The following is a 27849-nucleotide window of genomic DNA, read 5'->3' on the forward strand; positions in this document are numbered from 1 at the left end:
AGGGAAGTGGGCATCACGTCGATGGACCTACCCGAGTTTGTCCCTCTGGAGGGACAGCGACTAATGGAAATATTATCTTCTAAAGCCATTTCCTTCACATACAAAACACTAAATAACCATATTCCAGCTAGATTGGCCAAATTGAGAGAACGTGGTGCCTGGAGGTGGGAGACCGGGAGGATGTGGACTAGAAGGCGGGTCTGATGCACCCAAGGGAGGCGGTGATAAAATCCTGCCTGCGCCTGATCCAACTTAAAATCCGTCACCGGGTGTATTATGACAGGGGCAGGCTACATCGCATTTGGAGAGCAGACTCTCCAGGCTGTCTTTGCTGTGGGGGGGGGGGGGGGCGAGGGATTCCTACTTTCATATCCTCCGAACTTGCCCAACTATTCAGATGTACTCGGGTGGTGGTTGAAACCATTACACTTTAGTCGAAGTACATCCTCTTAGGAGTGTTGGGCGATGTAGATATTCCAAGGGCGCAACTTGTCTTCTGCAATTTAAGGCTGGTGATGGCTAAGTGTGACGTGGCACGATATTAGGGTTGGCTGACCCTCCCGACACTGGTGGAGTGGAAGAGGGGAATAGACCTCTATAGGTCACATACACAAGCAGACAGGGCCAGACTGGGAACAGCAACCAGCCCTGGCAGATTGCTGCTAGACCGGCCCTGGGAGCGGGGGCGAGGAGTGTATGCTAGTAAGAAGCACCGCTCCCGCTTTTGTGACACTGCTGCAAAACCGGCCCCCAGTTACAAAACTGGCCCTCACAGCCACAAAGCCAGCCCCCACCCCTCTGACCCACTGGGAAATCCCCGGTGCCCGCTATAGCCAGTCAAGGGCTGCCCTCTTAAATTCTACAAGATCTGGGGTGGGTGGTTGAGGCACTATGATCAGAGGCGCAACTAGAGCCAAATTTCGGGGGGTACTAATAAAAATTTCAGGGGGGGGGCTAATTCTTTCAGTAATAGGCAGATTGGAGAAGCACGGGCTCTAAGAAGAGGTGAAAAAACAACAAAGCCTTGTTAACAAGTAAATGGTCTTTTAAAGACCTGTGAAGTCCTCGGGTGCGGCTGCAATAAGACGGGTGCCAGACTAGCCAGCCTACCAGGCGCGCAACACCCATTGGACTCAAAGGGCTTCAGCCCCCCCCCCCCCGTCGTGTGTGGCAGCCCGGGATGAGACACCTTCCCGGGCAAAAAAGGCAGCCGCACCCGAGCACTTCACAGGTCTTTAAAAGACCATTTGCATGTTAATGAGGCCTCGCTGTTGTTTCACCCCTTCTAAGAGCCCCTGCAGCTCCACTCTGCCTATTGCTTAAAGTTCAGCCCCCCCCCCGAAATTTTTGCTTAGCCACCCCCGAAATTTGGCTCTAGTTGGGCCTCTGCAGCCTACAGCAGCTCAAGACCTGCTCTGTGTGTGCCCGGGAAGCTGTCTCAGCCCGGCTGACACACACGAAGGGGGCGGTGGGGGGGACGGGGGGGGGACGGGAGCCCTTTGAGCCCACTGGGCGTTGCGTACCCGACTATGATAGTCCTCTTCCGCGGGGAGCTGCGACTCCCAGCCATACAATGTTTCTGGGGTGACAAATGGGGGAACGCTACTGCAACCATTATTGTAATTTCTCTTGTATTGTGGAAATGTCATAGATATGAGCTTTTTGTGATCCCTCTTGCGAGTGCGAGTCCATGCGCGTGCCACCTTGCTTGGTACAATGTTTATTGACAGTTAAGCGTTTTAGCATCCTATTTGCAGCGTTTGTGAAATGCCGTGAAATACAAAGCCAAATAAAGAAATTAAAAAAAAAATTGGTGCGTGAAAGGTAATGTGACGCTTTCCAGTTAGTACAATCTGGTCTGTAGAGCAACCCGTAAAGTCTCTAAGATTGTAAAGGAAAGCGTTTTTGAAGAATCTAACCATTTTTACTCCAAGCGCGCCATCTGCTGGAATACTAAAGAATTACTATTGTACAGCAACTGCATTTACTAGAAACACTATCTATTCTAAGCAAACACGTTTTATCATCCGTTCGGCAAATTGCGATACATTTTACTTTTAATACACATCTAAGGGCATATCATCCGTGTGTTAACGAACTCCTATGGGGCTATCATTATAAGTACGAGCAAATGGCCAATATTATTTTTCTTCCACAGCACTTGAACATAATATCACGGCTCCAAGTTCACCCGTAGTTTTATACAAAGGTTTTTAAATTGTTTTGTAGCAGATTTTGCAAGATGTTTTCGACGTGCAAGTACAGCCATATTACCAGGCATTTACATTCCTCTAGTTAGTCGTGCAATGGTACCTCCGTTCTTTTTTTTATCACCCTGACTCAAAACAAGGAGTTGTTTGGCATGATAAGAGGGGGTTTTACAACAAGGTTGATTCTGTAAGCATTGTTTTGCAGCCTGCTCAGTTGTATTTTTTCTGCCCTGCTGTCCTGTACATTTGCCAGTGTAATAGTTAAAGTCGTTCAAAAGATAGCTAAGATTAAGACTGTTATTTCGACAGATAAGTAAGAGGTTGGTGTATTAAGGCCTTTTAGTTCAAGAGTATTGCAGCTGTACAAATACACTTTTTATCCTGCGGTCCAATAGATGAAATGTTAATTTTCTCTTTTTTTATCATGCTCCAAGGAAGCTGATTATCTTTCTTATCCTTTCAAGATGTAACAAGCTGGTTCACAACAAGTGTAACAGTGAAATGAATTTTGGATAAAACATTTCTTCCAAATAATGCCATAAATAAAGAAAAACAACTTTTGGATTATTAGCTTTTTCCCCTAGTAATGTATAGTTTCTCCCTCCAGAGAGCTTGTTTGATTGTCATGCAGCTGTTTCTCTTTATGGAGATTGTTTTTCCTGGTCCACATCAAGATTCTTATCATATCCCTTTCTTTTATACTCAAGAATTTTTCGTACATATATTCTCTCGGGTTATAGACAAAATACGACAATGACGTGAGAGTGTGATAGGCGATCAACAGGATGCCAGGTTCTAGAACAAGGCATGTCTGAATCAATACTTATTGTTATGTCCTCTGGGGTTCACAACCTAAGTTAACTTTCCATTTCGTTATGGTGACTGTATACAATGGTTTGCATGATAGTGATTCCTGAATGCCAGAGGAGTAATTTATTAATGTTGAAGAAAGTATACCCAATAGCTTCCTCATTGCAAGCAGAATGGCTGACTTGTCTTGTCATTGTACACCTACAAGGGTCTCTAAACTGTCTTTAAGAAGAGCTACTTATTTTCAATATAGTTATTCCAGAGTCACTAATATGTTTGATGTTGTAATAGTGAGCACATCAGACAAGATACTTTATTGGCCACTCTTTGCAAGATTACCAGCAATAGACACATCAGTGCATCTTGCAGGGCTGCCTGCAAAAGACTTTGTCAATGGCGAATGTATCTATATGAGTAATACACAATAGTCATAGGTGAAATGTCTCTGGCACCAAGGTAATAACAGTAATAATGTTTACCCCAATGCATCATTATTTATCACCCAAATATAAGGTTTAAATATGTTTTCGAAGCTCAAACATTTTTCCACTAACATCAGCGTATGAGTTCTGAAAATACATACATTTTCATCTGGAAGGCACTCTTTATAATTTTGGTATGCATTCATTAATTCAGCCAAGCAAAAGCTTCAAATTTAGCAGGGTAGGCTCCACGCAGGAGAGCTACTTAGAGGTAAATGGAGAGCTACCAGTAGCTCACGAGCTACTCTTTGGAGAAGCCTGGCCTACACTCTGCCTATTTCTCTATTGCAGAATATTTCTTTTCTTTTCATTCACAACTAGGAACAACACCAAGGGTTGTCTGGTTAGGGAATACTCTAATCCGTCCATTTAAGAGTGTTAGTGTGATTCATTTTTCCTATAAACCCTTGGGAAGATCACTCACGTCACATAAACCAATATTTAGATTTATACTGAAATCTTTCTAGGGATGGGATGGCTCCCCTCCAGTAAACGTTATGATTACTTTCACTAATAATACCTTCTAAAGAGTTAATTTCTTTGTTCAACTACCTTTCCAGCTTATACTTTTAAACAAGAATGAAGTAGAGTGCACTCAGAATCATTTCCAGACTCTAGAATTTGTCTTCAAAACTGGCCTTGTGATCAGTTAATTAGAAAATGTAATTGATACCTATTTGTGCCATCATAGGGGATCATTGCAAGTTGGCACATGCAGGGCACCCACCAGAAAGCTAGTGTTTATTTCGCTGACTTCTCTGTTTACACTGGTGGATCATCAGCTGACTCCACAGTTGGGAATGCTGAGGACAGTGCTGCACCCAGGCCGGCTTTAACACTGGTGGCGTCCTGTGCGACAATGGTTGTTGGCGCCCCCCCATGACCACCTCTGCCACGGATTCCCTCAGTAGCACCCTTTAACAGTGCCCCTCAAGTCTCCAAATCCACTGTCTCTCAGATTAATTTAGTTTTGTATCACCACTCATACCAATGTAAGGTGTTCGAGCACTTTACATCACACACACATTGAACAGAGACATTCATGTGTGTGTAAATTAGTGTATAGGAAATGTTACTTCAGACAGGACTACAAGGTGTAATGCAGGAGTCACATGTCATCTATACGGGTAGGCAATATAGTTTGAGTCCTCATTCTGGAAAAGCTTAAATTCAGAATTTTAAATTTAACCTCATTGTTAGGGGTTCTCTTTAACCCCTTCGCTGCTAGGCCTCTCCCCCCCCTCCATGCTAAGCCTATGTTTTTGCCTATTTGGGGTTGTTTGCGCTTAGGCCCCAGTAACGTTTTGACCACATAAGGAATTCACGCCACATTTGCGTCCTTTTCTTCTAACATCATGGGGATTCTAAAGGTACCCAGGGTTTGTGGATTATCCTGGAGGGGACCAGAAATTAGACAAAATATAGCAACATTTTGTGTTTTTTTTTTAAAGATGGGGAAAAAAGGGATACAGATGAAAGCGTCTGGTGTTTTCCCCTGAAAGTGGTATCAGCAAAGGAGTTGTGGTGCTGAAATCACCATTTTCCCAGATTTCAGGGACAAGCAGACTTTTGTCAGAAAACAAACATTTTTTACACAGTTTTGTCATTTTTCTGGTACATAGCCTATTTTTGCTATTTTTTGTGCTTTTAACCTCCTTCCAGTTAATGGTAGAAATGGGTATTAAAGCAATAATGGATCCTGGAAAGCTATACATTTTAGAAACGTAGACGAAATTTTAAATTCAGAAAGGGGTCATTTGTGGAGATCCTTCAAGGTTTCTTTATAGAAACTGACAGTTGAATATAGGAAAAATTGAAAATTAGTTGAAAGAGACAGCCATTTGTATCAACGTTTTCACCTGTAACTTCTTCAAATTATGACAGCTGTTTGAAAGCAATATACCATTACATTTGCTGGACCTTTCTGGTTTTGGGGCTATATAGGACTTGTAGGTTCACCAAGAACCCGACGAACACAGAGCCAATAACTGAACAGTGTCTTGTAATGGTTTTTTATTATGTACCGGGTATATAGCTATTAATTTGGGAAAATATATACATGGAAACATTGGTAGGAAAGACACCTATGTATTTATGAAATATGAACAAAAAATAGAGTTTAGAAACAGTAGATATTTGCACATTTCCGAAATTGTGAGTACCCATACTAGCATGAGAATTATAGGTCATTTTTCAAAATGACTTCTTTTTTACACATTGTCTTTCATTTGGAAGGCAGAAATGCATCGAAAGTCAATAGGTAATAACAGTTGCTCTACAATCCTGTGTTACCCTAAGTCTCCTGATAAAAATGGTACCTCACTTGTGTGGGTAGGCCTCGTGCCCGCAACAGGAAACATCTCAAAACGCAACGTGGACACACTTTATTTTTACAGTGAAAACTGACCCTTTTATTGCAAAGTGCCTAGCTGTAGATTTTGAAGCCTAGCTCTGCCGGCACCTAGGGTAACCTAGCAAACCTATACATTTGTGAAAACTAGACACCCAGGGGAATCCAGGATGGGGAGACTTGACTGGCTCTCACCAGGTTCTATTACCCAGAATCCCGTGCAAACTTAAAAATGTGTTAAAAAAACACATTTTCCTCACATTTCTGTGGTGGAAAGTTCTAGAATCTGTGTGGATCTACAAAATTCCACCCACCACGCATTCCCCAAAGACTGCCGAGAAAAATGGTACCTCACTTCTGTGGGTAGGCCTAGTGCTCAAGACAGGACACAGCCCAAAACGCAATGTGGACACACCACATTTTCACAGTGAAAACTGACACTTTTTTTGCAAAGTGCCTAGCTGTAGATTTTGAACCCTAGCTCTGCCGGCACCTAGAGAAACCTAGCAAACCTATACATTTTTTAAAACTAGACATCCAGGGAATCCAGGATGGGGTGACTTGTCTGGCTCTCACCAGGTTCTTTTACCCAGAATCCCTTGCAAACCTCAAAAATGTGTCAAAAAATAAACATTTTCCTCACATTTCTGTGGTGGAAAGTTCTGGAATCTGCGTGGCTCCCACGCGTCCAACGCACAGAAGGGGTTAATAATAGGAATTGTTTTCTACCCAAATGAACCCTTTTGGCAAGATTAGGATAATGAAAGACAGGGCAAAAAAAATATAGCTCTAGCATATACCTTGCAGTTTGCATGCAGCTCTCTGATGACAGTTAAAAGCTCAGGGGGATATGTACAATGAAGTGGCTGTCGCCACTTTGGAAACGCAAGGCTGCACCTTATTTACAAGAATGTGGTGCAGCCTTACGTTTCCCCCTGCGACGGCGCTAAGTTTAACAACTTAGCGCCAACACAGGCACCCTTGCACCTGAGTGCAAGGGTGTCTGTATGCAAGAGAGGATTGGTTCTGTGTAGGAATGTTGCCCTTCCTGCACATAAACAATCCAAATATTCCATTTTGTAACTTTCATGTGTGCTGCTTCATGCAGCACACATGAAAGCTACAAAATGGCATTTTTCAGAAAGGTTTGTTTATGTACAGGTAGGGGCACGTTCCTGAACATAAACAAACCATGGCATTTTGCTTTTTGCATGTGTGCTGCACAAGGCACCACACATGGAAAAAGCAAAAATGAGGAGAAATAATGCATTTCTCCTCGTTTCACCAAGTTAAGACCAGGATTTTCCTGGTGTTCATTTTGGCGGCTTAGGTGGTCCCTGCCACCTCAGCCAAGCAGGACTGGCCAAGGTAGGCCCCACATGCAGTTCCCATTAGTGCTTCTCTACGCCTCTATTAACTCACAACTCTAAATCATGACTGACTTCAGACCGACTGGAAAGTTCCACTAATGCAGGCGCGGACCATGCAGGTTAGAGCGGTGGGCAGGTGGGGTAGGAGGGGATTTGACATACGACGATAGGGGAAACTTGCCTTAAAAAAAAGGAACCCATGGTTTTCTTTTTTTATAACTTCAGTTTCCCTCATTGTCGTATTTCGAATCCCCCCCACCGCTCTTACCTACATGGGCCACGCCTGCACTAATGCACTCACATGCACCTGTATACAGCCAGTCATACAACAGCACTGCCCCCATCTTACAAGAACCGATTACCTCATCAGCTCTTGCATCATCCTTCCCTCCTTAAGTAGATGTATAGGTATCTTCCTTTCAGGCCTCCAAACAAGTTGCCTGCCTGATGCCCAGCTACCATTGTGCCTCCTCTATCCCTCAATCCTACTACCCTCAGACTCCCAAGTACCTGTAGAGATGAGGCCCCTACATGTGCCCTTCCCCAGGCCACCTTCTCTAGACCTTTCTCAGAGTTCTCATTCACACATGAACACCAGTAATCATCTTTGATGGGCATCTATACTTGCAGTATAAACCTCAATACCTAGTTCACAAAGTTAATCCAGCTATGTGAATATTTAACGAGCATCCCATTCACATGCTAGACATTTCCAGGCACAACCATTTGCTAGCATACCTGTATGTAGCCAATAATATGCAATGTGTACCTAATCATAACCTGTGCTCGTGATCAAACTAAACTCATTGGCTGTTTCATAAGCAGGCGTGGTCCAAAGTACAACACACACACTAAACATTACTTTTATAGTCTTTCACTAATATGCTGCAGCAATAGGGACAAATCCTTCAATACCAAATTGGATCTAAGCATGAGCCCATGAGAGATCCATTAGGTCAGTTATTGAACTTGGTTTCTACTATAAGCCCAGGGCCTTGTTTTTCACACTCTCGAAGGCATCCAAAGCGGTTCTCTAAAATCAAACATGTGGCCTAGAAAAGAGTTGTGCAACTACCAAAAAAGTGTTTCCTGCAACCTAAGAACAGTTTCTGTGTGAATGTGGTCAAGTATCCATCATTCACATAGTCACATCTTTACAAATCACTTCTAGCATAGGCATCGCAAACATCCAACTTGCACACCGGTGTGATCAGCAACAGACATCACTAAGCATCTTTATGCCATAACTCCTCCCAGGGTTCTCATGCACTCCACAAAGCACAGGTAAAAGAAACAAGAAAGGAATCATTTTCTACTTTGGGAAAATGCTACAGCATGGTTCAATACTTTTTATTTGTGGTCCTGGTTTTAATGTGGGTATAGTCCTTGCCAGTAGATTCCACATTTTTTGTTCTGGCTTCACAGCACTGCTGTCTATAGGGCTTATTGTTGCCAATTCTTTCACATATATATACATTTAGAGGGCCTTACCTCTGCCTCACAGGATCATTTCCAACTCGCCTCATGTTAGTGGCAGGTTGGTGGATCATTCTGCATTCTATAGAGCGCTTGCATTGCAGTGCATAAGGAACTATTTTACATCTCAATAGTACATTCAACCATCACAAATTGCATTCTTTGGCTCATTGGTTACAGAATTTTTTTTCCTTTTTTGTTTCTTTTGTCACTACATCAGGCTTTTTAAAAACTATTTTTGGTCAGGACACGGAATTCAGGCCAGACCTATTGGCTTTACCACTGCTTGCTGTTTTAACTTACCCACCAGAGTCAACACAGAACTGGGGAAAGGATAATCTCAGCATTCAGATTGATTCAGACTATGATAAATATAAATACTCTGAATCACAGGAGGGGAATTAATGGGGCTAGGTCTCCAAAACGTTGTAGCTCAGTTCTAGTTAAATTCTACAGAAGGTTACAGGTCAACACTTATCAGTCTATTTACCTGCAGAAAGTAGGCAGATGTTCCAAAGTACCCCAAAAATACCTATCTCGAAGATTTCGACACAAATATGTATACGTTTTAGTATTAAATGTGGGAGACATCTTTCAGCACAGGAAACTTATCTCTCCGAAATTGCCTTGGTCTATCTGGATAAGCACATGCATGACTTTTTAGCTGTACCAATCGACAAGAATGAGGTTGTTAATGCCATCTCAGTCCTCAGGAGTTCTTCGGCCCCCGGCCTGGATGGCTTCACAGGGGACTTTTATAAGTCATACAAAGACTTATTGGCACCACACCTGATGGAAGTGTACGCAGAAGCCCTAGAGAAGCAAATCCTGCCCCCCACCCTGCGCTAAGCCGTCATCATTCTCCTCCCCAAGCCTGATAGGGACCCGTCTTTATGTGGATCATACCAACCACTTTCCTTATTGAATTTAGACTATAAAATCCTGCCCAAGGTGCTAGCAACGCGACTAGCCCTCTTGATGGAGTTTATTATTACATTTTTTCCCCGGCGCAGTCATACTTTATCCCTCATCGATCAACCGCACTAAATCTCAGGATGCTATTCTCAGTTTTACACTGAATTAACCCAGAGGTCCCCGCCGCTGATATCCTCCTAGACACGGAAAAGGCATTAGATTCTCTTGAATGGCCCATTTTTGTATCCGTCATGCGACGCATGGGAATGCCTAGGAGATTTATTGCAACTACTGAATTGTTGTAGACTACGGCAAAACTGCACACTCTCCTGCCCGGGCTGCCCCCTGCCTCCTCTGCTATTCATACTCTGGCACTTTCAAGAAAAACATCTCCAGAGAGGTCTTCAATTTAACACGGGCCCTCTTGGTCTCCCTATATGCCGATGACACCATTCTTTGTGCGGGAACCCCAAACTAATCTTGAGCCACTCATTAGAGAAATAACCAGATTTGGCCAACATTCAGGATTGGGCATCAACTGGCACAACTCAGTTATTTTCCCCTTGACTTCTAGTACACAGCGTTGGGAATGTGAATTCTCCCTGGAGTGGTGCACGGACTCCGTTAAATATCTGGGCATTCATATCCACTTAGACACTGTGCACATCCTTTGCTTTAACTATGGCCGAGCAATTTCCGCCCTTGAGGCACAGGTGGAGAAGTGGCTGCGTTTAAAACTGTCCATTGCCGTCAGGTTAGCAATTATTAAGATGGTGATACTTCCCAATCTATTTAATAACATCCCCATACCCCTGACGAACAGGTTTTTTTCGACGCTACTCTCCCATCTTTTAAGGCTGCCTTGGGGGGGGGGGGGACAAACAGCCCCGCGTACGCTGTCAAGTGATGATGCTGCCATAGGAGAGGGGTGGATTTAATGTCCCTGATTTTCAATTGTATTACCTGGCAGCCCAATGCAGCTATGCCTTTGCATGGTTCCATCCTGACGCCAGGACACCATTCCTCCGGCCCGAGGCAGATTTCGTGTTACCTGGGATGCTCGCCACGGTGTTACCTAAGGGAGTACCTAGAGACCCCACCGACACAAACAGTTTCCATCACCAACTGGGCCTGGGAAAAATTAAGGTGCATTACAGGCATTGACATGCTCTATTCCTCGGCGTTGCCCATTCCCAATGCTCCCTGGCTGCCGGTCACAGGTGAGAAGCTGGTACAGCGCACCTTGAGCAAATTCAACGTCGCCAAGATGGGGGACCTGTTCCCTACCGGACATGTCTTCTCTATGACGAACGAGGAACGCTTTGGTGACGCTTCGTTCATGGGCCGCTTTGTAATGGGGCGCATCCGCTCGGCGCTGCGGGCTTCCCTGCCCAGTTTCCCTGTCGAACCCGACCCATTTTCTCCCCTCACCATGGTCATTCAGTCACAGACAGGGTCCCATCCCGTGTCCAAACTCTACAGGACATGCTCAAACATTACCCGATCACAGATGACAAGATCCGCAAGGCATGGGAAGATGACCTAGGGCACACCATCATTGATGAGCAGTGGCTCCAATGTTGTAAAGTGACAAAAGATGTCTGACTCAACAGCCGACACAAACTGCTACATTTTAAATTTTTGCGTAGAATGTATGTCACTCTGGCCAGTTCACACAGACTGGATCTGGCCAGACCGTATAATTTCCGCAAATGCAATTCTCCACATGCGGACTACGCCCATCTATCATGGACATGTCCTAAGATCTATGTATACTGGGAAGCGGTTCACAAGAGATTGGGTGATATGACGGAACTAACACTAGTCCCCACACCCAAGATCGCACTCCTAGGCTATGTAGACAACTTCCGTAAAGGAATACGGCGATTTGCCTTACTTAGTTTGCTGTTAGCCAAAAGGGAAGTTGCACTACGTTTGGGGCCGCAAAACTGTTCCCACATTACAAAACTGGCTCGACAGCATAGCCTATTGTAATACCAACAGCGAAATTGATTCCACCACATTACCACGCTCTTCAGGCCCAAAAGACATCTGGGGGCTGTTCAGGGCTTATGCCTGGTCCGTTCCTCAAACTGCCTCCTCGCCACTGGACATTGGCTTAGTCCCCACTGGGATGGGATGAAGGGCATACATATTACGATGACTTGAAGCTGACAGTCGAAATGCAATTATTAATATTGTTTGTCTTGATTTATATCTATTGCTGACCATTGTCCTTATTCGGGGAGACGATGGGGAGTTCTGCCAGGGGCAAAATGATCACTTTCCCCTGGTCGCTGGATAATCAATTGGGACCGCATTTGCTGATTGTACTATGTTCTCCATATTGCCGGACTCTCGCTACATTGCCTTATATATTGTCAATATTAACACGCAAGATAATTGTATGATGTGATATAAGTGAGTACTGATGTATCTATTGCTAAAATGTACTAAAATGATCAATAAAAAGAGTAAGACCAGTGCTAGTCACAAACTATACTTACAAAGTTACTAAAGCCTTAAAGATGTCAAAACAGATGTAAATGTCCTCCAGCCCAAATTTAAAGTACCCCCATTAACTGATTTCAAATTAGTTAAATTATTTTAATGCTTACATTATATATGTTTTATAAATTATGTAAAAATATGAATAACATATTACGATTTAAAAAAATAATTCATTTAAAAATAATTAAAATTAGACCCATTTTTAAATAAATAAAAATTAAGGTAAAATATTGAACCACCTAATTTTAACAAATGTTACCATATATTAAGTAAAATCAAAATGTAAGTGAGGTGCCTATTTTTTAATTTACATTTTAAAAAAAACATTAATTAGGTTGATTAATATATTTAAAAGAATTAATTGTTTAATTTGATGAGTTAATGTTCTGTAACATTGGATTTTATTAACTATAGGTTAGAAATAAATATTTGAAATTATTTTACAATCAAATATTTTATATATATTTAAGGAATAATACACTTTAATAATTTTCCCTACACTTTCCTGTAGGGATAACTCTGACAAGGTGTGGAGATTGCCACTTATGTGTGCACAGTTATTGGTTGTAGCTTTAGAATTTAAGTCCTGTTTTAGGATGCCCCACCCCCATTATTGGAGGAGTGGAGGCATGTAAGTCTATACCTAGATGTAAATCGACACTCCTAAAGAGTGAATAGCAAAACTAGTGTAGAGATACACCTAAGTGTGGTAGTAATTATACAGTATAGTAAATATACAAATGTATACCTTTATGATTCCTTTGTGACTAGGCCGCAAAATATTTACAATTCAGCAGTAGAAGTGTTTTTGAATGTTAAAGGTACATTTAATTATCTTCCTTGATTAAACAACCTAGGCATGTATTTTCCTTCTTTAGTCTCTACTTGAAAAGTCCCACATGTATTAAATGGGTCCAATGATGTGTATGCAAAATAGTTCATATTTGGCCATCGTAACTCGATTTCCAGTCAATGACTTTTCATGTTTTCTTTGGGGCAAATAGGAACGTTTGGAGACTTGCTTTCCTCAACAAAAATTGGTAGAAATAGGTGTAAAATTAATGTTGAAATCTAAAGGTTACTGTAGATTTTACTAGAGCTCATGTTTATACCTCTTGCAGAAAAATAAGTGCATATCCTGTTCTATATTTTTAGGACACTACTTGGTTTCTAACTGGCTCATTAATTGCTTTATCTGTGGGTCTAGTCCCACACAATATTAACTTGGCATAAATTGTGGAGATTGTGTGAAATCTGAGTTTGCCTCACCTAAGATGTGGGAAAACCTGCTCAGTGTGTTTTGCCCATTCCACGGTTAGAAACTCCAAATGGTATACAAATTGTGCAGCCGGGAAATGCCACAGCTTTTGCGGAAGTTGCACCCAAAATTGCATGGTACTCAGGGCCGGCTTTAGGGCAGTGCCACCAGTGCGGTTGCACAGGCCATTGGCCTATGGAGAGGGCGCTGGCACTGGCGTAATGAAACTTGAGGGGGCCCCCCTGCAAAGTACAAGGAGCCCCCCCCCCCCCTCCGTACCCACTCGGGAGCTCTCAGGCCAGGGTACTGTGGTGGAAGTGAGGGAATCGAGGAGGCGGTCACGGGGTGTGGGGGCACCAAAACAAATATTGCACCGGGCGCCACCAGCGCTAAAGCCGGCCCTGATGGTACTCACTCCGAATCAGCCTGTTCGTGTTCTGTCAGTGCAGTAGTGCTTCATAACTTTCTAGATCTGCAGCAGTTCAAGCACTGTGAAGGAATGCCATTAGCCTCAAAAAAGGACCTTAGAGTTGTTTGTTGTTTTGCATTGTTAATAAAGCCTGTTTGTGTTCATTTTCTCTGCAGATCCCAGAAAGGCTTCTTTTTTCCCATGGCTGCAACTGGATCCAGCAGTTCAGCTTCGGACCTGAAAGATATGCAGGCCCCAGCGTTTCCGTAAAGCTACGCAGGAGTCTAGAAGCGCTGAAGAGTCAGGTGAGCTGCAGATATGCAATTGATATGTTCATTTATGCTGTTGTGGAAATGTGGATTTTCCTGATCAGTTATGTCCCCTATCTTGGACCCCAACGGTTCTATGTGCATGTCACAAGTACATGTATGTTCCCTCCAGTTCCAGTTATGAAGACGCAAATACATGTGCGTCCACCGTCAACATGTCCTCTGTCAGATCCGCCATGAATAGGCCGGATATTCCATTCCTAAATATGAAAGGCCACCGGCTTTATATGGTTCACTTATGCCATTTTACAGTCCAGGCAAGTAGGCCCTGATTCTGTCATCAAACTTCTTTTTGCCTTCTGCCTCTGAAAGCTCCAGTCTGAGCCTGCATCTGTGACCATGAACTTTGTCTCATTCTCTGCGCGGCTCACGAAGCCTGACATCAGCCTATTCTCTGCCAAGAACTGTATTTCACCTTCGAATTATCTGCTTCCCCCTCAGCCGATGCATTCCTGCCTAGTAGTTTAAGTAAACATTCTTCCAGTTACCAAGCAAAAGGCCCGGCTTCTCTGTCCTCATGCAAGTAATTCATAGCCCTGTCACCATGGAATATTCCTACCCCCTCGCATTCAGTGTAGACACCTAGACGCTTGTACACGCACGCACAGTCAGTATAGAATAGATTCTGTCCGAGAGTCCTTCTTTTGTGGATAACATAGTTCTTTAAACATAGGATGTTAGATATGATTTGGGATTAGGTTGACCTGACCCCCCAGACTTTTCGTCTCCACATGTAGAGCTAATGTCAAGTCCCCTTCACCCCCTAGTTACACGTCAATTACACGTCATGCTGCTGCGCGCGCATCTATGTCAAGTATTATCTTATAGATCCACCTATGCATGACATCATAACCAATCATGTGTCCTTTTTACTCCTTATTACACCCATTTTCGGTTACGCAGGTACCACGTCAAGTTCCTTATCAATTGTTACGCCTACTGTATTTGCTTCACTATAATGTATGTACTATAAAAGTTACTTCTTGTCAATAAAGTATGTACTTCACTTCCTGAACCTCCGTGGTGATGGAACTTGGAGCATCCGATTATAATCGATTATTGGAATAAAGCCCATTCCGAAACTCTAATATCACGGATTCTGCCTCTCATTTTACTGAGCTATTTTATTATGATTCTGTATCAAATTCAGTCCCGGTAAAGGAATTTTATTTACCACATGATGGCGCCCGAACAGGGACACTTTCTCATCTCACGCGCCGGCGGTGAGTTGTAGGCCCGGTCTCCTGCCACAGCTGGACGGACAATTACGCGTACCAGCAGGATTTCCTGTATCTCCCTCCGGTCAAGCGGGGGCGACTGAGACTACGATCAACACCCAGACGAGGCGGTGAGAAGTGCGAAGTATCCCGACCAGAGCCTAGCTGAGAGAGCAAGATCCGAGGTATACCGAGACCCACCAGTTCGAAGTCAAGTCCAGTTCCCGACGAGTCGAGTCGAGTCCAGTCCGGTTCAAGTTCAAGTTACCGAGGCCTTCCGTTTCCGAAGCTACCCGGTGAGTACCATTACTGGGGAGGCATTTCTGACGTGCACATAGGTTGTGCCGGTCAAGACGGGTTTGGGTACACAAATCCGGTCTGCACTGTTTTAGCAGTGTATCTGTACTGTTTAGCAGTATATCAAGTATTCCGAAGTATCTAGTTATTGTCAAGAATTATGCTTGGTGATTAGTTATGCAGACGATCATCATTGTAGTTTATTTTAAAGGTTAAAAATGTTTAATGTTTAATGTCTAATGTGTTAAACGTCCTGCATATTGTGGTATGAATGGTTGTTCATTAGTGTGCTTTTGTATTAAGTGTGTTCAAAATTAAGTATCGGATCAGTTGTCAATATGCCGCTCTTTTCGAAATTAAGACAGATCACTACTAGGAAAGGGGTACTTGAAGAAGCCGTCCCTATTCCTCCTAGGGATACTCCAGGGCACTTCATGTATCACAAACATGGCTTAGACGCTATATTATTCCTTGATTTATGGGTAGACTACACCAAGGGATTACCAGAAAGTCAGAGGTGGCCCGCAGCTGGGACCTGGGATGCAGAATGCATCATGAAAGTCGAGGAAGAGTTATGGAAAAGGAAAGTCAGACAGTCACAGAAAGACGCCGTTGAGTTATGGCGTAAAGAATCTCATAGACGTACAGAAAAAGCACGTAGACAGGAAGAGAAGAGTAAAGAAAGTTCAAATAAAGTTCAAGAAAATCTATTAATTGAGGAAGGTATCCGAGTGAAATCAGAACAAGTAGATAGACAAAGAAATGCCCTCATGAATGGTATGTATCCCCTTCTAGCCGAAGGATTACCTAAGGCTACTCCAGAGATACCGAAAGACTTGCCACCCCCATTATTTCCAATTAAGGTACATCCTAAGGGGCATCCTAGAACCGCAGAAGATGTTTTTCTTTCCTCATATTTAGATGACGTAGCTCCCGAGTATGCTAATTCCGCCCCACATAGACCGCATACCAGGGAGGTCCAACGCCAAGATCCACCACCCGTATCCCTACAGCAACAAGTCGAGTCACAAGTTCCGGCAAGCACATCTGTTTCCGCATCTGTCCCTACAGGTACTTCCATAGCTGTGTCCACACCTATAGTTGCCGTGTCACGTTCGACGAATCCTTTCACACCCGACGCCCCAGATGGGGCCACGGGAGGTGCTACCAATACTTTTACGCCACCTAGAATAAATAAACTTGTTTTTCAAGAGTCAGCGCATTCACGTACACCCAAATTCGTAAGTGAACGTGCGCTTAAGGAACTTCTTATAGATTGTAGATATGACCCGGTGATCGGTAAAGAGGACGAAATGATCCTGGCATCATTACGTATCAGACGAGCCGCAGGGTATTTAGCGAAGTTACCAGGAATGACTGCGCATCTAGATAAAATATATCATTTTGTTCAAACAGGGCGAGATCCAGAATGTATTAACAGAGCTATGGAATACCAGAAAGTAGAGATACAGGGGGAACTGTTACGTTTCCTCATAAACTGTGTGATCAGAAATCAAGACCGACCGGGGGTAGACCCGGATGCAATGCATATTCTTACAAGATGGAGCCAGAATATATCAGAAGGGAGACACGATAAGCAAAATTGTATAATAGCCATGCGCCGAAAGATCCGTAAAGAAATAGAACGGATACACGAAGAGAGATTACAGACAGACGAGTTCGAACAAAGCGAGGAAGAAGGGTCAGGACCGCCCGCAGGACAGTTGGACACCATAGCCTATGTAGGTAGAGGAAGATCTTGTAATAGGGATCAGACTAGATGTCATACTGACTCAATACGTCCGATATGTCCAGATAATAACAGGAATTTCAAATACCTATAATTAATATAAGGTCTAACGAGCATTCGTTCCAAACTGCCGACAAACTACTCCGAGAACGAAGGGGTTATCATTTTCTCGATTCTATGGATGAACAAGATTTAGCCAGGGCAGCTGTCCACTGGGTGGACAGTCCCGGAAAATATAGCGATGCTACAGTAGTATGCACATTTTTGAATCTCACCCCAGATGAACAGAGGTTAGCTGGGATTTATATGATTCAACAACTCATTATACTATATCGGAGTCAGCATTCGGACCCTGGTCCCTTACCTGACATATTGACTGAATTACTTATGAATAAATGGAGAGGTCCAGGTACTGAATTAATTAAAGAAATTCTAATATCAAGAAAGCAGTATATTCTTTTTGTATGCTCAGAGCATGCCTCATTGCCCGGCAAGGAAAGAACCACGTATCACATGGATAGACAGAATCCCTTACGAGAAGTACACCCAATAAAAGGCGAGGACGACGAGTTTAGGCGCGTATTTGTATATACGCCCATATCAAAAATAGAACTGTTACAAATGAAGAAAGTGGTACCCAGTCATGACAAAGATCCAGCGGGTTTTCACCGAGAAATTAAAGACATGTTACTCATGGGAGAGTATACCTATCCCGACATTATGACAATATTAAAGGTGTTGATGCCTGCTGGCATTTATGAGAAACTCAAGGAAAAAGAGTGGGAGGTAGGAGACCAAAAGATAGAATGGTCAGTGTTAGAAGCGGAAGAAAAGGCCCGAACTGCAGGAGCAGGACTTGGGGATAAAACTAAAGCACTACCAGGTTTATTAGTACAGGTACTGCCACGTTTATTAACTACGAAAAAGGAAGATTGGGGTACAATTTCAGCCTGTAAACAGAAGCAAGATGAAGACACGAGTGATTACTATGCCCGATTCGAGAAATGTTTTGGTATAAATAGTGGCATAAAAGCAAGTAGCGAATCATACCCGCATCTGTTTGTAACAAAATTAGTAGAAAATGCTCTGCCCCCAGTAAAGAATAGAGTATTAAAATTCGAGAGTACCTGGCAAGGTAACACTCCAACACAAATGTTACAAATGTTACAGTACCATCACAATAGAATTAGAGAGGAACAAGAACATGAACACAGACGCATGAAAGACACAAAAATGAAAATGCTAGTTTCCCAGACAGTACCAGCTGAAGGACATAAAAAGGGTATGACACATTCCGATTCAGCAGGACCTGTAAAAGGGACATGCAATTATTGTAAAAAGCCAGGTCATTCTGTACACGACTGTCCAGTGCTAAAACATAATATCTCTATAGGTAAAACACAAGAAAGATCACGGCCATTAAGACAAGATCAGCATGAACAAGGAGCTATGCAGCATGCCCAGGCCATGCCAGCCGCACAACAGCCAATACAGTTTGTGCCAGCTGCACCACCGTTGCCTGCTGCTGCCACACAAACCACAACACGACAAATGTATCAGACTGCACAGTATGAATATCCTGAGTATCAGCGTTACGCATGAACTAGCCTAGAGAGGGAAATTGACTTACCCCTTATCGAGATTCCTGTAGATCAAGAAGGACCTTATGTACATAGTGAATTATTAGGTCAAGATAGAAAATTTTTACTCGATACAGGGGCAAGTCGAACAACTATAAAACGTAGTGAAGTTCCAGGGGCACCCCTCTCAGGCTCTCAGAATATTTCCCTTGGTTTTTCAGGAAAACCTATTGTTAATGAAGTATCACAGCCTCTTCCACTTACGATAGGACCTTTGACCCGAACTACAGATTTATTGCTTACTAAATCATGTCCAGAAAACTTGCTAGGAATAAAAACTCTGAAAGCCCTAGGAGCCATAATATGTTGTTCTCCGGAAGGAGTAAGGTTGTTTTTACGTGATTTTAAAGGTCACTATGTATCTAGAGACATGGATCCCCGACTACAGACTTTGCCTACACATCTATGGGCACAAGGCCCTACTGATGTTGGTTGCATGAATATTACACCATATCGAGTCACATTAAAGGCAGGAGTGGTACTACCACGAATGCGACAATACAAGTTACCACCAGATGCTGTAGTGGCTTTACTACAAATCATTGACGAGCTAATTGCCCAAGGAGTGGTTGTAGAAACAGACTCCAATGTATGTAATTCACCGATAATTCCGATTCTTAAACGAACAGATCCTACAGCCCCGCCAGTATATCGATTGGTTATTGATCTGCGCGAGTTAAACAAATGCATTGTGCCACAATTTCCTGTGGTTCCAGATATCTCGTCATTATTGACAGCTATTGATTCCGAAGCAACATTCTTTACTGTAATTGACCTCAAGAATGCCTTTTTCAGCGTCCCAATAGATCCGGAAAGTCAATATTTGTTCGGATTTAGTTTAAATGGGCGCAGCTTTAAATTCTCACGCGCACCTCAAGGATTTACAGAAAGCCCCAGCATCTATAGCCAAGCACTGAAACGAGAACTTGACAGTATCCACATGCCAGTTAACACTGCTCTGCTTCAATACGTCGATGATCTGCTGATCACCGCGAGAAGCGAACCCGAAAGTGAGAAAGCATCTCTGACCGTTTTACAATTTCTAGCCGAAAAGGGGCACAAGGTGTCCCCTTCTAAGCTGCAATTCTGTGTCCAGCGAGTTGTTTATCTTGGACACTCGCTGTCCAAGGAGGGAAGGCAGCTTACACCCGACCGCATTCAGTTAATAGCTAACATGCCAATACCCAAGACACAAAAGGAAGTACGAGCTTTCATAGGCCTCACGTCATATTGCAGGCAGTGGATCCCTCAGTATGCATTTCTAGCAAAACCACTCATTCAGTTGACAACACAGGAGGCAGCCACACCGACTGTTCTCCCTTGGACTCAGGAACACACACAAGCTTTTGAAAGCCTAAAGAAAGCTTTATGTCAAGCACCCGTTTTAGCAACACCATGTTACAGGAAACAGTTTACACTCTTTGTTACAGAACGCGAAGGTACTGCCTTGTCAGTACTCACACAGGAACAAGCAGGAGCACACAAACCATGTGCTTATTTTTCTAGTACATTAGATCCCGTAGCTCAGGCTTTGCCTGCATGCCTAAAATCAGTAGCAGCGACAGCTTTAGCAATCAGACAAAGCGATGCTATAGTGTTAGGACATCCATTGACAGTTCAAGTACCACACGCAGTAGAGGTTCTTGTGAATAGAACGCAAACACAACACTTGACTATAGCACGACTTACGGGGTATGAACTTACATTGTTTCAGCCACATATAGAAATCAGACGCTGTAACACATTGAATCCTGCCACACTTCTACCTGTAATCGGAACAGACCCACTAGCCCATGACTGTATTGAAGTTATTACGATAACGACGAAACCCAGACAAGACTTAACCGATGTCCCATTGTCAGATCCAGACCTGACATTGTATGTAGATGGTTCATGCATGAGAACAAGTACAGGAGAGTTAGTGGCCGCTTACGCAGTCACAACAGATACTGAAGTTATTGAAACTAATCGTATAAATACTTTGTCAGCTCAAGCCGCAGAGCTCATCGCTCTGACACAAGCCTGTATTCAAGCCACGAATAAAAAAGTCAACATATACACTGACTCACGTTATGCATTCGGAGTTGTACACGACTTCGGCGTGCTGTGGCGAGAGAGAGGTTATTTAACTTCCCACGGTGCCCACATTCAGCACGGACCCCTCATTCATGCCTTATTAGATGCAATACATCTACCCACTGCAATATCAATCATGAAATGTAAGGCTCATACAAAGGTTACTGATATCATTTCCCAAGGCAATGATCTAGCCGACAGAACAGCTAAACAGACTGCTCAAACTCAAACCCCCGACATGACAAAGACAATAGTCCCGACACCGACACATTGTATGACAGTTAAAGATCCTACTCTTGACGTAATTGACATACAGACACATGCTACACCAGATGAAATAAAGAAATGGACTGAATTAGGAGGGATCCAAACGGACCAAGGATGGATGATGAAGGAAAAGTCTGTATGGTTCCTTCCTGACTCAATGGTCCAAGTTATAATTAACACTATACATAGTCCAGCACATCTAGGAGAAAAAGCTATGCTAGACAGCATTCAACACATTTGGTTCAATAAACATTTACGAGCAGCAGCAAAACAAAAGGTCCGTACCTGTATGATCTGTTGTCAGTTTAACCCAGGAAAAAGCGTTCCCGTAGAACAGGGTGGATTTCATACTCCTAATCATCCTTTTGAAGTACTCCAGATGGATTACATCCAGATGGAACGATGTCGAGGATTCAAATATGTTCTTGTAGTTGTCTGCGCTCTGTCCCGTTGGACAGAGGCATACCCGGTTTCAGATTACACTGCCCCGACTACTGCCAAACAGTTGGTTCGAGAATTCTTCCCACGATACGGTTTACCACGTGCTGTTCACTCAGATAACGGCCAGCCGTTCTCATCCGAATTAATGAAACACGTTTCACTTCTGTTAGGATATCAGTGGAAATTCCACTGTGTCCGACACCCCGAGGCAGCAGGTCTCGTAGAAAGACATAACCAGATCCTGAAAATCAGAATGTCCAAAATATGCAGAGAAAAAGGTGTCGACTGGGTAGTAGCGTTACCCGTTGCACTCTTTTACATGAGAATGGTAGCACACTCACGAACAGGGCTATCCCCGTATGAGGTGATCTTCGGCAGACCACCGAATATGTGGGGGACGCCCATACCACGCAAAATAACTGATATTGACTGTAATATGCTGACAGATTACTTGGCTTCCTTGATGTCTGCACTACAATCTTGTCGTTCACAGGTAGCTGCAGCCTTTCCCGACAACACTGAGGTGAAACCCCATGACGTTGTTCCGATTGATCTTGTGTTTGTGAGGAATTTCGACCGAAAGACTCAGCTGGAGCCCAGGTGGAAAGCACCCAAGTTGGTCCTGTTGACCACGAGGACAGCCGTGAAGATCGAGGGCCGCAAGGGCTGGATTCATTCAAGTCATATCAAGAAATTTCATGGACTATCCTCGGATATAGACATTGTGCCCTGCACCCCCTCACAGACTGATTCAAAACTTCCCTTTGTTGAACCGAATGACTCTGAGAACTACAAACTAAAGCTTAGGCCCAACCAGTCGAGCAATTTGATTGTTTAAGTCCTCTCCAAGGTGAAGCGGTTGAATTGTCTCTGACATGTATCCCTTGGACCTGAGTAGAGAAAATACCCGGAAAATGTTGAAACGACAGGCGTATTGTAAATCACTGCGTAGCCACTGTATGGGGACATTATTAATTTTGTTTTTATTGAGTCTTTTAATAATTATTACAAGTATGTTGTTGCACATATATTACCCTATTTCTAGACATGTTTATAATGTTACTGCTGAACATTCTTTTAGTGACTTACCTCCGCATGAATTATCTTATAGACTTGCGCTGCGCAATAACACTTTCATTAGTATGTTACATCATTCCCATCAGACTAGTAATGCCACCAATTGTTGGGTGTGTGGCCGACTCCCTCCCTATCAGAATTATGAAGGAGTCCTGCCTTTCTTTCCACATCCATTCACACATAATGGCTCCTGTGGAGCATGGTTTAGTTTAATCAATTCCATAGACTCAGACACAGCAGTTTACCAAGATCATTGGATATGGGGAAACCTGAACCTAGTTTTACTCAAGGTCTGCTACCCTGACAAGGAGGGTCGCCCCAAAAGAACAGGAACTGATCTAGAAAATGAAGTATATGGATTAGGTAATTTTACACCTAATCTCATGATTCTAAATGTCGCATCCGAAGTTGAACTAGTCTTACCCACCATGTCAGTATTCCCAGCGAAGGGTGAATTGTGTGTAAGAAAGGTTGGTTCCATGCATATGGGCCATAGTAAATGCACTACTATAGTAGAATTCAGTGATCAAGGCAAATCTTCATTTAGAGCTTCTCGCCACTCCTACTTTATATGTGGTCAGACTGCATATATGCGTCTACCTCCAGATTGGGATGGTACCTGCTACATTGCATTCCTTCTGCCACCCGTTTTTCTAGCTCCTCCTGATTATTACAGAAATATTCATTTAGTACACAACAGAAAGCGGAGAGATCTCCCCATTGTCGATTACACTGAGACGGCATGGGACAAGTATGTAGATTTTAATAAAGGCATCTTTCCCTATATAGGTACTGTTACTAATAGTAAGCTGATACGTAGATTAACCAGAACCCTTGAAGCAGTAGTGAATGAGACTATTTCCGCCTTAGGCAATTTAACAGAAGAGCAGTCTGCTATGCGGATTGTTGTGCTTCAAAATCGTCTTGTCCTTGACGTCATCCTGGCTGACAGGGGCGGAGCTTGTAGGGTCATCGGATCAAGCTGCTGCGTATTCATACCAGAAAATTCGCCATCCGTATATAAAGCCATCACTCGCCTTCATAAGATTGTAAACCAGATACACCAGAACCCAGGCACTTGGACTTGGTCCAGTTGGTTTTGGAGTGTGATATCAGCCTGGGGATGGAGAGTTTTATCCTTCCTAGGTATTGGCCTTCTCATACTATTCAGTTGCTGTCTATGTCTACAATGTGGACCAGCGAATTGTGGTCTGTGTGCCACATCGTGTATTCCACCACCAAGATTTCATTCAAGATTACGGAAGAAGAAAGAAGAACAAATGATGCTATATGAACAGATCAATGGATTGATGAAGATTGATATCTCTTGAAGGGCGAAGAGGGGACAAGGAGGGAATGTGGAAATGTGGATTTTCCTGATCAGTTATGTCCCCTATCTTGGACCCCAACGGTTCTATGTGCATGTCACAAGTACATGTATGTTCCCTCCAGTTCCAGTTATGAAGACGCAAATACATGTGCGTCCACCGTCAACATGTCCTCTGTCAGATCCGCCATGAATAGGCCGGATATTCCATTCCTAAATATGAAAGGCCACCGGCTTTATATGGTTCACTTATGCCATTTTACAGTCCAGGCAAGTAGGCCCTGATTCTGTCATCAAACTTCTTTTTGCCTTCTGCCTCTGAAAGCTCCAGTCTGAGCCTGCATCTGTGACCATGAACTTTGTCTCATTCTCTGCGCGGCTCACGAAGCCTGACATCAGCCTATTCTCTGCCAAGAACTGTATTTCACCTTCGAATTATCTGCTTCCCCCTCAGCCGATGCATTCCTGCCTAGTAGTTTAAGTAAACATTCTTCCAGTTACCAAGCAAAAGGCCCGGCTTCTCTGTCCTCATGCAAGTAATTCATAGCCCTGTCACCATGGAATATTCCTACCCCCTCGCATTCAGTGTAGACACCTAGACGCTTGTACACGCACGCACAGTCAGTATAGAATAGATTCTGTCCGAGAGTCCTTCTTTTGTGGATAACATAGTTCTTTAAACATAGGATGTTAGATATGATTTGGGATTAGGTTGACCTGACCCCCCAGACTTTTCGTCTCCACATGTAGAGCTAATGTCAAGTCCCCTTCACCCCCTAGTTACACGTCAATTACACGTCATGCTGCTGCGCGCGCATCTATGTCAAGTATTATCTTATAGATCCACCTATGCATGACATCATAACCAATCATGTGTCCTTTTTACTCCTTATTACACCCATTTTCGGTTACGCAGGTACCACGTCAAGTTCCTTATCAATTGTTACGCCTACTGTATTTGCTTCACTATAATGTATGTACTATAAAAGTTACTTCTTGTCAATAAAGTATGTACTTCACTTCCTGAACCTCCGTGGTGATGGAACTTGGAGCATCCGATTATAATCGATTATTGGAATAAAGCCCATTCCGAAACTCTAATATCACGGATTCTGCCTCTCATATTACTGAGCTATTTTATTATGATTCTGTATCAAATTCAGTCCCGGTAAAGGAATTTTATTTACCACACTGTGAACATGTATGTTCCCATTTTAGTTTGTGGAATTTGCAGTGTGAGCAAGGGGTAATGCCTAAGAACCCCTAAGTGATCCACTAGGTTTATGGGTCTGCTCAAAGAAAGGAAACGTGGTAATGAGATGTGCATTAGCAAAAGCAAGTGTCTCACTTGCAGTAGCCACCAGTATAAAGGGGACAAAAATGTCAATTTTTGTAAATAAAGTGCTAAAAAGCTTAAAAGTAGACATTTTCCATGGCCCACACATCGACAATCATAGCACTAAACATTACCTTCTTGTCCATTTTTTCATTCCAGTTATTAGCTTATGTCTGGAACGAGGAAGAATTGACATACTGGTAAGTAACCGAAACATTAACTCCAAATCTACTTCCTCGTGCCAGACAACAAATAATGATTGAAATGAGACAGAATGGCATCAGAGGCGTGTCATAAAATTAGCTATAAGAGACTGTAACACCGGGGGCATGGCCAAACAGGGCCAAGATGGTGAGCGCTCTATCCTAAGCTCCCTGTGTCGGATCGTTGCTTATTCCAGGCGCTGAGGGGGCTAATCTGCTATTTTTGTCTGCCTACAACCCCTCTTACTGCTGTGGACTCACCTGGGACCGAATAATTGCTGTTTTTGGTCCCGGAGGTAGGCCTTGGGGAGGCTATGGAGGACTGGTGAGGTGACAGCAAATTTGGCGGACACGGCCACCCCAAGCCGCTAAGTGGACTTGGGTTGTCTGAAGCTCTGTGTCAGAACCCAGAAAGGAAGGGACGGCCTTCACTTGGACCGCAAGCATTCGCCAACTCACATGGGTTTCGAGGCCGAGTAGGCTAGGTGGATCCTGCTAGGTGGCCTATGCTTTGAGGCCTGCGGCTGAGGGGCACCAAGTGCGCGCTCAAGCAGACAGCAAGTGGAGGTGCATTCTCTCTATGCACCATACTGTTGTGTACTGAGCCCCTGGGTCCCTGACAGTGGCTGCTTGGCAAGTTCAGCCAGTTACACATGTCTTCCTTCTTCTCTTCATGTGCAGCCAATTGCAGCCCGCCAGTCTGGAGGCTCAGGGCCAGGGAACCAGAATGGGCAGCCCTGAACCTATCGCTTGTGTATTGGCTGAAGTGCCCTCTCCCACTAGGCCACAGATCGCCCCCTTATTACCGCCACCCCGAACCCCCTCCATGGCCAAAGCGGGCTGTCGACCGACGGAAGTGGGACTCTAACACCACCCGCCACCATGGTGCTGGCACATTTGCCTGACCTGGTGGGAACTAGCAGGGGATGCTGGCTCCTCCAGCTGGCTCCCACAGGGGATGTGTACGGGCAGCTTTGGTCGGCGTTGCACTAGCCCTTTGCACTACATACATTTCGACAACAATGGCTGCTGTGCCTCCTTCTATTACTGTTGCAACTTAAGGACCCCACAACATGGGCTTAGATTAACTGACCCCCTCCCAGGCACAGAGGAAAATGGGCCCAGAACCCCAGGGCAGAAGAATCTGGGACAATGCTTCAGGACTCTCACCCTACGCTCCAATGTAAGATTGGAGAGGTTGGAATTGAGGTCTCTCTTTGCTTCAGGACCTCCATGGTGCATCTGAGAGGCCCTCCGAGGTGAAGTGCCATATTTCAGAGTTATAGGACACAGTGTCGGGGCTTGGTTCCATGGTCTCCCGCCTCTGAGCGACGTCGAAAATCCTGGAACACCATATGAAAGATGCTCAAAATAGAGCACAATGCTACAATCTCGGCTTTCTGGGGTTTCCTGAAAGGGAGGAGGACACACACCACAAGGTTTTTAGAACGGTGGATTGTTACATGGATGCTCGTCGATCAACTTTCCACCTGCTGTTGGCATAGATCCCTGGCACAAAGACCCCCCACCAGTTGCCCCCCCCCCCCCGATTGTCAAATACTGAATTGTAGAGACTGGGATGTGGGTCTCAGACAGGGCCATAGGGGGGCGCTCTCATTTCAATCAAGCTGCATCTGGATTTCCCAGATATTAATCACCAGATTCAACAGTTGTGGAAGTCATTTGATAAAGTAAAGCAGTGAATGCTCATGTACTCAGTAAAACGTAAGGTGATCCACGATTCTATATCCATCTTTTTTGACGCTCCAGAAACTGCATGGGAATGGGGGACCAAACAGCGTCCTCTTCAGAGGATCCCGAGCCCTTCCTGGGGGTGGGTAGCCTCGCAGAGTAACCGGGGATGCAGAGTACATCCTAAAGGACGTAGAACATCCATTAGATTGGGATGAATTATCTCAAGAATACAAACATGCTCAGACTCTGAAGATGTTTCTGCTGATTCTGACCTATGCCCAGAACAGGACTCCGCACACAACGCTTCCTCTACTTGGGACATAGCACCGGAGGCATTGTAGAGGGCACAGACTACACATTTTTCGATTGCCGTAACCCATTACACCTAACCTGCAGCACAACT

The 27849-nt window shown here is 43.9% G+C and overlaps 1 protein-coding gene across 4 annotated transcripts in view; it reads left to right on the forward strand.

The window, feature by feature from the left end:
* OTULINL (OTU deubiquitinase with linear linkage specificity like) overlaps positions 1-27849 on the forward strand; it is a 296600-nt gene that overhangs the window by 235161 nt on the left and 33590 nt on the right. For all 4 annotated transcript variants that reach the window (XM_085605970.1, XM_085605969.1, XM_085605971.1 and 1 more), the window contains one exon: positions 13968-14096. In XM_085605970.1, coding sequence (XP_085462096.1) covers positions 13968-14096 — 129 coding nt within the window. The remainder of the gene's footprint in view (positions 1-13967; positions 14097-27849) is intronic.

The sequence above is a fragment of the Triturus cristatus genome, chromosome 5_1 (assembly GCF_964204655.1).
Source record: "Triturus cristatus chromosome 5_1, aTriCri1.1, whole genome shotgun sequence".
Classification (NCBI taxonomy): domain Eukaryota; kingdom Metazoa; phylum Chordata; class Amphibia; order Caudata; family Salamandridae; genus Triturus; species Triturus cristatus.